This window comes from Fringilla coelebs (assembly GCF_963513975.1).
Source record: "Fringilla coelebs genome assembly, chromosome: 1".
NCBI classification, from domain to species: Eukaryota; Metazoa; Chordata; class Aves; order Passeriformes; family Fringillidae; genus Fringilla; species Fringilla coelebs.
In genome coordinates, this window is record NC_140028.1 from 122885090 (window position 1) to 122898872 (window position 13783).

General features: G+C 39.3%; 1 protein-coding gene across 1 annotated transcript in view; it reads right to left on the bottom strand.

The window, feature by feature from the left end:
- Positions 1-977: 977 nt before the first annotated feature.
- The window catches only part of HDAC9 (histone deacetylase 9), a 458294-nt gene continuing 445488 nt past the window's right edge, over positions 978-13783 (bottom strand). The window contains exon 27 of the mRNA XM_084203797.1: positions 978-7539. Coding sequence (XP_084059923.1) covers positions 7500-7539 — 40 coding nt within the window. The 3' untranslated portion in view covers positions 978-7499. The remainder of the gene's footprint in view (positions 7540-13783) is intronic.

The following is a 13783-nucleotide window of genomic DNA, read 5'->3' on the forward strand; positions in this document are numbered from 1 at the left end:
GCAGCCAGAAAGACATGATGAATGCAATTTATCCCAGGGCTCTGCAATTTATCACAATGGAATCACAGGAAACAAGGAAAACAGAGAAGTAGATAGACTGGATAGACTGAGATTCTCTGCGCATGGAACTTCTTTGAAATATGCCAAGAAGATTACATGTTACATGTTCAGATTTTCAAACAGTATTTTATTGATGGAATAGAGCAGTGTGTTGGTAGGTTTGGGTCCTTTTCCCCAGAAAAGGAAAAGATGTGTTATTCTGAAGAATGAAAAAAAGCTAAAATTATAGGATGCTGTTTTTCTTCACTTGGTTTTAATCCCCTTCTGGAGCAGCGCTGGATACGTGCCAGGAGGTAGGGGTTTCCATGTGCAAACAAAGAGCCTGTACTTCCCAGCTACCCTCCTCTCTGCTCAGTTTTCAAGTTCAGGTGCATGAAGGTCCACACACAGAAGCAATTTCAACCTGTGAGCTACTTTTGACAATGTGCAAGTGATCAAAATGTGCTCACAGCAAACACACTCCTTCCTCACTCCCCTGCTTTTGTGGGTGCATTTCCCAAAGCAGGTCTGTTCTATCAAGGTAACAGCTCTGAGTTTTACAGCAGCAGTGCTGGAGCAATACCGTGACCCAGAGCGTTGCTGCACAGGGCTGGGCATTCCCCACCGCCCACAAAGCAGGGGCCGTGCAGCTTTCCAAACAGTGCACGTACTATTTAAATGGCTTCACTGGGAGGAGAATTATGTGTTCTGCAACGCCTCAGGACAATGAGCCAAAGGAACTATAGAATATGAGCTTGGTGTTAGAGCTGGAGCTCTGCAATGCTCTGCTTTGTGTGTGTTTTAGCCTGCTAAGTGACATTACTTTTACATTAACATTTGTGGTTCCTTTTTTATGCGCTCCAGCTTCACCACGCTTCCCCCTTTATATTTTAACAGTCAGAATCCTATGATCCAACCAGGGTGGCATGTTCAAAGCTCCACTTCTTTTTCACACTGATTAAAAAATAAAACAAGCAAAAAAAAAAAACTCCTCAGAGTATTGAACTAGCTTACTTCAAATAGCTTTTATTAACACTAGGACAAGACTATAGCCAAAGAATTATACAAAACACAAAACAAAAGGGATCTTAACAACTTGGTTGAAGACTATTTCACGCCAATCCAATGCTCATATATCTATAATCAACAAAGTTCTGGAGCACAATATTACTTAACATTACTCATTGGATACTTGCAGATACAAAAATGTATCAGGAATAATAACAATGGTTCCTTTTACTCTTATGGAAATATTACTATCGACTTTTAAAAACGTTGCCCTTTGGGTCAGTCCCACTGATGCTTTATCCTTTAGAATCTGCTCTGCCTGGAAAGACAAATTACAGATAAACTTTCAGAACTCTGAGCAAAAGGACTGGTTTTTATCATGGAAACAGATAGCAACACCAATTTCCTACGAAAAAAATAGACATTTCAGCTGTGTATCCCTAGACCAAAAAGTCAGTCTTGTAAAAACCCATGGCAGTAAGCTTGCTTTGAAAGCCTCAGTTATGACTTCACCAGGTATTGCTTTATGCTTTCCTACTGCATCCTAACTTGGAATATTAAACCAATCATGAAATTCAAAATAGCAGTAAACTAAGCAGCAAGAGACATGAGTATGAACCTGTTCCCCTAACACATGACGTATACACGCCCAGGAAGCTGGTAGAATAGATCCAGCAGAGTCAATTTTCTTTCTGACATTCTTTTCTGGGAGCAGAACTGGCACTTCATGTCAGAAAAAATGATGTGAGGGCAAGCTCAGATCTTTTACCTGGGCTTTTTATACAGTTTTGTGTGGCTGAGTGCAGAGCTTGGGCTCCTCCTCTAGCTGCCTCCCAAAGCCTGTTAGTGGGATTTAAGTGGTCTTTGAATAAGGACATCCCATGGCTCTGCTACTGAAAATGTGTCTCTGGCCATGCAGGCGCACCATCAAAAGGGGGAATGTGTGGAGATCTTGGCACAGAATCCTTCTGACCACACAGCACCAGTGCCACTGCTTGCATGCATCACTTGTCTTTAGACCATCCCCACAGAAGCATGTCTTTGTCACAAATCACAGCCTTTATAAATGACAGCCCAGCTCACAGAGTGCTAATTGACATCCAAAGAGCAGTATCTTTGATGGTGCAGAACAATTTATATTTTGCTGTAATCTATGCTAACATTCTTAACCACAGAGCATGGCACTGGAACAGGATGAAGGATTGTGCAGAAGACACATAACTGAGAGTTGCTGGAACATCCATCCTTTTTGGTCTTCGTTTTCTGTAGTGTGTGATTTACTAGTGATTAGAACTGAGCTAGTAACAAGATCTCATGGGATAAAACCCTTTCGGATCAAGTGAAAAAATGACATTGTTAAAATCAAAATGGGTTTCTTTTGAGGTTAGAGAGGAATGTAAGTTTCACAATTTCTTTTTTTAACAGTCAGCAGACAGCCAGCTAAATAGTACTCTTAAAATACTGCTGCAGTTTGGATCTGTTACAAAAATGAAGCATTTAATTGCTGCGAGAAGTGGCAAAGATAAGCTATTCTCATTCTCACACCAAGGGAAGGGGAATCTTTCAGAAAACAGACTTTTTTCAGATGGTTTTCTATGCATTATAAGGGTGAATTCATTTACAGGTACAAAAACAAAGCAAGGGACATGACAAAGAAAGATCTTAAATGATAATTTAGAACCCAAACTTCTTCAAATCCAGGATAAAAAGCAAGTAGCAGAAACTTGATTTAAGAGAGATCCTTTCCTGTGGCAGGTTCCACACACCACATCCCCCCTCCCCAGGTACATATTCTGTTTTACTTCCACATGGAGTCTGTTAAAAAAAAAAAGTGTAATGGTTCACAAAGCTCTATTGTGACCTTTAAAAATAAAACAACCATGCACTACTGTGCTTCTGGAAAGGCCACTATTCAGGAAAAAAAAATTCCCCTATCAGTCATGTTATGAAGTGTCTGCTGGAGGCTGAGAACTTCTTGGGCAAATGCACAGCACACACAACAGCACACATGGTGGCTGCTGCTGCTGCTGCTGCTGCTGCTGCTAAGGAGAGAAAATAGCCAAGCCAAGTTCACATCTGCATGAGTTTGGGCATGCTGGTGGGACAGAAGGGACATTTCCCAAAGAATAAGTGGTTGCTGTGCACCTCCTTGCCCCTGCAAGCTAACAGGATTAGTTGTTTTACAGCCATCAGTGCCTTTGGAAATGTTCCCTCTAATTCTTTGTCCCAGACACATTGCCCTGAAAGTGTCCTGCTGTCTGTCTACAAAAATTAGTCAGTCTCTACATTCTTGTTCTCTACAGGACCTCTGGTGCTGGCTGCAGCAAAACCTTTCTAATATTTCATCTCCGGTTATGACTCTCAGCTTTTCAGAGAGGCTGCACTTAGATAAGACACCAACTAAAATACCACATCCTCCAGAGAGAAGTTTGTTTTGCCACTTATATTCAGCCTGCAGCATGTTGTTGACTTTTTTGCAAAGTAAAGGCATAGCCATATTTATTTGCATAAAATTTTCCATTTCTTCTATGACATTTATTTAAGATAGCTTAATGATTTTACTTTTCTCAGATTCACTTACTTGGAATTAGTTGCTTCATTTGCACTGAAAGAAAAATTAGGAAGGTTAAAAAAGGGAATAATTCTGTCATATTTATACTGGCAAAATTCCCATGAACTTTGATTACCCACTAGAAATGTTGCCCGAAAAGAGATCATATAATCAAGCTGCAAATTATATTAAAACCAAATGGGCATATACAGAATTCTTCCACAGAGTCCAAAAATGAAGGGCAAGACACTCATGAAGATTTCAGCAGTTCTGAGATTTGCTCTTCCTCACTATTCTTACTTCAGCCCAGGTAAGAGCCTCAAGCTGGATAAAAAATCATTCTTTTCTTGATCTCCTGAGTCATGTCTCTTTTTAGGTTTCAGTTTGTACTGTGAACTGAAGGACCTAAGAATACAAGAAAGGTATGAGAAAAGCACAGTAATACAAGAAAAGCTCATCTGAGCTCAATCCTTCGTTCCTAATGCTAGAGAAGAAAATGAACTGGAGCAAGCATGTTACTGGGAGTTGCTGCTGAGGCATCTCTCTTCCTGGTGGTTGGTGACTGGTGCAGGGGCAAAGCACAAATTACTTCAGGATTCCCCCAAAGGCCAAGATTTGCTGGCAATGGCAGTGGTAGCCTGGGGTGGAGGTACCGTGGGATGTCCTTCTGCCTGCCTGCAGCTCTCGTACCACCAGGACCAGGCAGAGGGTCACCCTGGCTCTGAGTGGTCCCTGCTGCCTCCTCAGCTTCACCTTCCCCATGGAATCACACACAGAAACCACCCTCATCCCATCTTGTTTATGCATTTCAGCTCAGTTGTAGATGTAATCTAAGCTCAGACATAGATATTTTGGCAGCCGACTTGAAATATCTGGGACTGAATTTTCAAAGGTGTCAATCTCTCTAGCCTAGTGGGAAAGGTCTGTGGGAGACACGAGACTTTGATGTCTCCTCAAAACCTGGAATTTTTACATTTCATGCATACACAATTCATGCATCTTTCTGAAATCCTTGCAATCTGTTGTTGAATCCAGTTAAAACTGGGCATTTTTAAGAGTGTCTATGTGACTATTTCCCTGGAACTATGACTAAAATTGCTGGAAGATATTTTAACTCCAGTCCATGGGGAGCTATTGACAGTAATAAAAAATACTGTGAGAAGAAAACAGCAGCAAGTGAAACTGCCCTCTCAGAAAGCCCAGGTCTGCTTTGAAGGAAGTGTTGATATTCACCATAAGCCTCAATCATTTCCCAGAGGGCTGTAAGATGCCTAGGAATGACATAATCAAAAAGCAATGGTGCTCTTGACTTAAAGGGGAAAAGAAAAGCAGGGGCTGATTCATCTCCCATCGAAATCAAAGAGGACTTTGCTATTGACTTCAGTCAGAACAGAGTTCTGGACACAATCTGTGTGCAGTTTATTAGCACACTTGTTTATCCAAACGATCCTAACTTCAACCAGCAGCATGTCTAGATATCTGCCTGGGACTACATCTGTACAAATGTGTAGTGTGAGTTTATAATGTGGTTTAATTCAAATTGTTCTAGCATTTTAAAAGCATTTTCAGCTAAAAAGGACAGCTTTAGCTGATTTGCACCCCAGAAGACATACTTTGGAAAAGCTTGTAACTCACATTTCAGGTTGCAATTCATATGCAAGTTCATGCAAGCTAAGGACACAAACAGATTTTAGGGTTAGTTTTAAAACTACGTTACTATGCACTCAATTAAAATTTTGCAGCCATGATTTCAAAATGTGAAAAGCTCTACAAATTACCCAACTCATCAGCCATAGCCCTTGGTTTCCTGGAAGGGAAATTTCTTTGATGACCATAACAAAATCGCAGTAAATGGCAAGTAAGATTGCCATCAGAAGTCTGCTGAAAATGCAGGAGGAACTCTTGATTGCTTTAGTCATGTGAACAACCCCTTCAGAACAGCCCAGAGTCAGGCAAGGTGGCTTACACCAGGAGTTAATTTAGCCTGATGGGACTCTTTGCATTACGAAAACGAGCATGGTTTTGGCTTGTAAATGGGGGGTAGAATTTTATTTCACTTTCTGAGGGTCAGAATTTTATTTCCCTTTCTGAGGGGTATACATTCATTCCAGAGTAAACCTTTCAGAATAAAAGTTTACTCTACATTATAGGAAATGACATCCCTTTTTTTAGATTTCCCTTTTCAAAGCATGCCTCAGATTTCTAACTTGTAGCGGAAAGCTTTGGTATAAGTAATAAAAGTCTTTAAAATTAAAATGCTAATCGTAAACAAACCCAAATGCATGAAAGATATAGTCTAACAAAAGAGAATTATATAATTCTATTTGAGTGAAATCTTTCATCTTTGATTTACAGGTTTGAGTCTGCCTATAACTGAAACCATATTGTTCCATATCTTTCATATCATGGCCTTCCCCAAAATCTTGTTTTAATTAAGGTTCCTTTCAGATTTCAGAATAAAAAGCATGACAGTCTTCACTTATGGCTTTAATATATATCCTTTTTTTTTTTTTCTTTTTTGAATTTGGCAAATATATAAAAAATGAACATCACTTGCTTTTAAAAGCTGAGCAAGCTATCAAATACTGCAAGCTGAATACTTCAAGGTATCTCCTGGGGTTCATTAGGTGAGAAGGTTGTAAACAAAATAAAAGTTACCATAGCAGAGTTTTGTTCATTTGAAGTACTCTTACATACATGCCCCATCTCTCTCTCTCTCTCTCTCTGACAGTAAGGCAACACGTGTAACAGTTTAAGCGTTCATTTTCAGCTAAAGGCACAACTCTATGTTATGTTCTCAAACATGGAATTAAACAGCTAAAGTCACATTGCAGGGAGATCTTGCTGCACTTCGGGGATCTAAAATAAAGCCTAAACTCTTTGAAGCTTCTTAAGCAACATCAGTTCTCTTGGTGCAGGACTACATAAAAGAACCAGTTCGTATTCACAACACGACCTGTAAAAAACACTCCCACACAACCTCCACAGAAACACCTGAGCTTCAAATGAGCTGCACGCAGTTACTGAAGGTCGCTGCTTTGGAGTCAGAACGCAGAAACATTTCAGAACAAACCAAAAACACGTTTGAAAAACTATCCATACTTGATCTCTGCTGCACATATGGTGAGCGCTACTGTCAACTACAGAGGGTACAGCACTTTTTCTTAAAGGCAAAAGATCATTTTAGAGAATCATGAATGTGTTTTTATGATAGAAAAGATTACATGAAATGGGGAGAGATGGCCAGGAATAGGGAAGAGAAAATAAAGCACCACCAAGCACAGTACTTCAGGGGATTTATAGTACAATAAGAAGTGCTTTCCCTTTAGCTAAAATCCCTCATCATAATTTAAACGCTTTTCACTTATTCAGCTAAGAATTCATTACAGGAGGTTAAAAAATGGCACATAAAATAAGGGTGGGGGGTTTTTTCTTCATTACACGGAGCAAAGAAAACAAATTCTATTAACAATTTAACACAGTATGAAAAAAATTATCCAGTAAAAAGTGTCAGAAAGTGATTCACGGAGTTCACAGAGTATCTTGCTGGCTGTTGCATTTCTCCTATCAATAATCTATCATGTAGAATTTTGCAATACTCTATTTCACAATTTGTGTTGGTGAGTGGGTCAAACAGCATTTAAAAAGCATGCTCTGGGCTCTTTCTCCCAAGTCCGTTTTACTGTAACTCTAGAATTGTGGCGGTTACATTTAAGGAATCTCTCAGGCTCTTTCAAGTCCATCCAAAGAACAAGTGAAGCTGCTACTCTGAGTTTTGTGCCCAGTGTTTATGTTCCATCTGATCTGTGCCACCCAAGAAGCAGACAAGACATGTCTGAGGGTGCTTTGGGGGATACACAATGATGTCACCCACAGGAAATATCAGGGAGGACTTGGCACTTCACAAGGCTGGCTCTTCTTCCATGGGCTCACCAGCAGCTCTGTAAAAATAAACAGGCAATCAGAATACGGCACAAGAGTACACAATGACATTGTAGATTTCCATGCATAATCAAAGCTGATTTTTCAGCTCTCTCAGATGTTTATTTGTGTTATTCAGCTATCCATAAATAGAGTTTCTTTCCTAGGAAGTATAAACAAATGTCAAGTGGAAAAACATTTTAGATCCAAGCAATCACCGAAAATGTTCCTGTTTATATTAAAATATGTCAGAATATTTTATAACATTTTGTCCAGAAATGTACATGCTTTGTGTCAACAGAATCAAATAATTTAATGAAAAAATAGCTGTGATAGTTATATTTTACAAGTTTTTGGAGCTAAAAATACATGCATTTATTTTTTTCAAGCGCACGCCATCAAAGCAAAATTGTTCACTAGTAGCCAAGCAGTGTTCCCTCCGAGGTTCTTCTCCAGCCCCCTAGTTTTGGATTTTGTGTTTTCAAAAACACATTGCCTGCCTGCCTGCAACTTTTGAGACTAAATCCTGACCCTGATGAGCAGACTGCTATCAAAGAAAAAGGATCTAATAATTATATCAAATCAGATTATATCTATATCTTTTATATGGAAACCTCTGGGAAATTATCAGCTTAGACAAGATGAGCTCTCAACAAGAAAATGATGAGGACACATATGCTGAGCTGATGTCAAGTCTTGCAATTTCCCGTATCTGAAAAGCTGCTGCACCTCAGGAATATGATGGCAATTATAAAACGGGAAGCTACTGAGAACATGGAGAGACTTCACTATTGAAGGGTAAATAATTTGGACAGAAACCATTTTTCATCTCAGTCTGTCAGCCTTAAGAACTACTTCAAAATAGTAATTTCAAGCAATTTTGAAATCAGAGGAGAAAAGTAAATGTAAATTAATAAATGAGATGTTTACCAGTTAGTTCTTGTAAGCCAGTATAATAACTGGCTTCAGTGAAACATACCTCAGAAAGTACAAATTCATGAGATCCCATGGGAAAAAAAAAATAGGGAGGGTTATCTTGGGTTTTTCATCATTTATTCGGCAAGAAAGCCAGAGAATTTTAAATTAATCTGGAATTTATTAAAGTCTTTCCCATTGAAAAAATCAGCAGTATGTCTTTAAATTATTTTTACAGGTTATTCCTTTCTGATTTGGAATGACCACTGATAGTATGTTGAAAAATATGTCAGGTGAATGACATGTGAAAAAGATGATCTTTTTCAGACTAATCACTTTCCAAAGGGTATAAACTCTAAAAGATGATTAATCGATAAATCTCAAATCTTTAGTTCCTCACCACATGGTGGAGGATGTTTCCTACGTACAGTAACCACGGCAGCTCCCTCATTCCTGAGCAGTGAGGTGCAGCCCCCTTGCACTCCCCTTTTCCCCCCTTTTCCTTTGTTCTTGTTTGCAGCAGAGAGCACACAGTGGCAGCCAGGGTGAGATGGAGCCCTGCCTGCTGCTGAGGGGCTCAGGTGCAATAAAAGATCACACACCAGGTGAGGAATTCGTAGGGTGTGTTGCTCTTGTGCTGACCACATATTTCCACTTCCTCCAGCCACTTGTGGGAGACCTGAAAGTCCTCTGGCACACCAGAGAGGGTCAATAAGCCCCTGTTAAACATCCAGAACCTTAGGGGTCTGTCTGGAAAGAAGATAATTTGGAAGCATATGACAGCTCAGATTTTAGGTTCTGCAAATGAGAAAAAATATGTGTCAATAGATTTCAGGTGGTGATTGGCAGATCAGGAATGAGTGAAGTTCTGGAAAACCTCTGGAAGTGAGAGTAGGGGTTTGGACTATTCATAAGAACTTTCATAGGGAAGCAGTGCATGCAACAGTCTGTTCACATGTGTTTGACTTCTGGGACTGACATTCTCATGAACATAGTACAACTGAGGATCTTATACAGGACTTCTTTCACTGGGAAATTTTTCACTGACAAAGATGCTTCTGAGGGCCAGGAGTAGCCCTCGCTGATCTTGAGTGTTACATTCTAATATATTCCAATATATTCCAACAACAGGTCAAAATTCTTCACCAGCCAGAACGTAAGCACTAATAATAATTTTTCCACATAAGTGCCAGATGCAAGGTTCTTTTTAGGAAAGGGAGATAAGGTTAGAGTGCCATGGCAATCCAGCTCTTTTCTAGCAGTGTGGGTACTCTCACAGTCTTCTTCAGCCTCCTTTTGAAGACTTATGTGTTTGCTTTAACTTCATTTTATTAGTGTCAGAGAAGTCACTAGATTTATCCAAAGGTTTATCATTAAAAACATTTATTTTTACGAGATAAGGGCTCAGGCCTCAGGAGTTTTGTGTGAGAGCCAGTACTGTTTTGGGGCCAAAAGACAGAGAGAAAAACACTGCAAATCCCATAGCACTGAGCAGAGAATCAATATATACCCATTCTGACAAAATCAAAAGTTGTCAAAAGAAAAATCGAGGGGGCAGAGTCTGACAGGCCAAATTTGTGTTACTTCAGCTTTGTCACTGTGAGTTACATCAGTTCAGTCAGTCCTCCTGTAGCTGACAGGAAGCTGGCATAAAAACACAAAACAGGCAGAGCCCCCATCCCACATTGTGTGCTCAGAGCAGTTCCTCGAGATGCAGCTGTGAGCTCAGGTCTGATCTAAACCAATTCCATGCAGTCAGCAAATTCAGAAAGACACCAACTGAGATTGCAATGATTATAGAACCACAACTGTGATTTTTCTCTAAGGCTTCACTGTGGCTCGTTTAAACTGCAAGCTCCTAGGAGCTGAACCCTCCTGCATTCACTTTGGTGTTCTGTGAAGTGTACTCATCTCTAGCTCTCTATATTTAGAGAATGAAATAATCTCTTTGCAATTAATGCTAAACAAAATGATGCTGCTTAAACCTTCAAACAAAATAAATAGATGAGGCAAAAATTTAACCATATGGATAAAATCTGGCAAAACATGTGACATCTTAAATATTGTTCTATGGCAATTAAGAATAAATGTTATTTATGAGAAAAATATTAAAAGTAATTGATATCTACAATTTTTAAAAAAAGTTGTATGCAAGAATGTACATAAATTCTGTACATCACCCAAAAAAGAAAATGTATCTCTTACCTTCTTTTTTAAATGAGCATTACAGAGAGTCCTCTGAGCTAAATTGTCCCACACACAAAAATAAAAAATTCAAGGTATGTTTCCAAGGTAAAAACTTAACAAAAGATAGATTTTTCTGGCATGGTATGGCTATTTTATGCCATAACTGTTCCTAATTTAACTCAGCTGTCTCAGGGAAGATTTTTGAAATTGAAAAGTGATCCTCTGGTAGCAAAGAGCTGGGAAAAAAGAGATACATTTCTATATCATGAGGGTGATTTGGGGAGTGTCTAAAGACATTATATATCCTGAGTAAGTGTATATCCTAGTAAAAATGGACTTAGTATGGATCAAAGAGAAAGGAGCTAAAAGTAAAAGACTGTCCTAGTTTAAGAGCAGAATAAGGTAACTACATATATACTCTCAAAAGAAGAAGTAATGTCCAAACAAAGCAGATTAAATAAAATATAAACTCTGGCAAGTTAAATGTAAACCCTCAATGAAGCAAACTAAAGGAAAGTCTGAAAAGCAACATATTAAAGGCATAAAAGCTAATAATAAAAAGATCTTTCAAAATACATCAGAGGAAATGATCAAAGCATAAAAGGAGCATCAAGACAGGTAGACCACAAAAGTAAAATGAGCTATTTATATCTGGGTTCACTAGAGATGTGTCAGTGAGATTTTATTACTTGCAGATGAACTATCCTAAGCTGAATCAGTGCTAGAACAAGCTGATGCACCAAACATTGCCAGATTTCTAAGGGCAGATGATATTTGTCTGCTAAGTTCCAGGGAACTATGATTAGGATGTTGTTAAAGAAATAGTTATTGAGCATATTCTACAGCTTAACTCAGCAAGAGGTAGAGACTGCAAGAAAAGCAATTCCCCTTTTGGAAATCACAGGAGGTACAGTATGTCTGTATGGCAAAATTGAAAGCAGCTACAATCAGTGATGGAATTAGTAGGCATTTAGGTAACAGTCATTTGGGTAAGAGTTAGGTCTTAACACTTATAAAGAAGGCAATTCTTTCAAATTTATTAAAAGTTTCTGAAGGAAATTAGGGAACAGGGATTGAGTTATTTTCCTCTGCAAAGAAGGTCTTCCAACAATTTTATCCAAGTGTTTAGAAGAACTTTAGTTGTTGAAAGAAGGTCCTTCCACAGATTAACAATGCATCAAAAGCAGGAAACACAGAATAATACTGGTGAATTTTCACCCTGGAGGAATTCTCCAGAACATCTTAAAAAGACTAGGCAAACTACAAGTAGATTTCGGTGATAATGTTTGCTGATGACACTAAATTGCCAATACTGCTCAGCTCCAAGGCCCATAGCAGCATTTCTGTATGGAGAAGAAGGTACTCAACACAAACACAGAATACACAAAATGAGGGAGGACAGCTTTAACTGCTTTAACAGGGATGGCTGTGACTGAGAGCTTGGAGTTAATGGTAGAGGAGCAGAAAGCCACAGAAACAAAACATCCCCAGTATTAGCTGCTGTGTAAATTCACAATGTGCCCAGGACCTGGAGTCCTGCATGCAGCTTTTACTCCATCTCAAAGAAACTACAAAAGAACAGAGAGGAGCAAAAATCACCAAAGGTAAGAAATTATTTCCATACCAGCAGGAATACAAAGTCTTGAGAAGCTCAAGCCTTTATAACCAGATATGGGTCAAAGATTATGAGTAAGAAAAGAGGTGGTTTTCTTTCTCACAGTACAAGACCTAGGGGTTTCCCAGTGATTTTATTGGTTAATAGGTAAAAGTAGTGTGATGCCTGATGAGGCTGTGGGGTTCACTACCCAAGTGCTTACCCAGAGGTGTAAGCTGGCTCAAAAAGGTTTTGAAAAGTTTATGCCTGTGTATGTATCCTCAAGGCTTTTACACAGGATGGGGCAGATAGAGCAGTTAAGATCTATCAACTCACCAGGGCAAGGCTGGCTCTCAGCCTCCTCTACTCCTGGTTCTCTTCCTTATGAACCCACCATCAAAGGACAAGAAGGTGAGCAAGATAAGGGTGTAGGCTGACCTGGGAAAGCTGTTCTGCAGCTCCTGAGCCTGGAGGGGACCGTAAGCCCTGCCAGGTATGGCCAGGCATGCGCTCTGTACTCAGCACAGCTGAGGTAGATACCCAAACAGTGAAATGGCAAGTGAAGCTCTATGAGTTGATAGATAAATATGGCAAGTGACCCTAAATGGTACCTAGCTGTACCCCATGATTCAACCATTTGCTCTAGTATGTAATATAATGCAATTTGACTGCAACTGCAACTGGTGGCTCTGTAACACTAAGAATAAAAATTATACTTTGTTTTCATTTCCATTTGAGTAAAATCTATGCTCAGCTGAACCAGAGCCATAAAGTCAAATTCTGATAAATGTCATTCTCAAGATTTACTGCTTCCTGTAAAAATAGTAAGTGCAAAAGATCTCTCTCCACACCCTTTTTCCATTTTAAGAAGAAACATACAGAAGCTCCAAGGTATCAGGGACAGCAGCGTACTGAATATTTCACAGCACTCTTTCTGAAACAGATGTCTGGCTAAAGCAAATTCTAATCAGCTAAATCTCTATCTCACATAGGGAATAAACAGTTATCAACACACAAAAGTTCTGGTAGTTAGAAATGTTTTATAGGGCATGCCTGTTCCTCTAATTGCATCTCTATTTAAATCCCTGTTAGCACCAAACATCCTATCCTATCCAATCCAATCCACAAACTCTTTTTTCTGTATCTGTTCTCTTCCAATGTCTATAATCAAGATTCAATTGGACCTTAAGATGCAGTTTTGCTTTGGTAAAATAAAACACCAAAAGCATAGCAGCTTTACACGTTTTTCTTCATTTACCCTGCCAGAGAAAATCAAGGAAAAAAATAATCGGCACTGTCACTTGAAGAAAAGAAAGAAAGAGAGAAGAAAGAAATAAAAATACTTTATATGGGCCTTAGCCAGGAGCATTTTATCCATCAGTGGTAAATGAGTCAGATATGAGTTGGCCAGGAAAAGAACTGCTTTGCCCAAAATCTGAGTTTAAAGTGAGTCATCTCAGTCCAACACCAATATATCCTCCAACATAACTGGCCAGAGCTTCCCGCAAAGAGACTCTTGCTGCTGCTCTTCATCTGGGGGCCTGACCATCCAGAGCTGAAGTTGACAG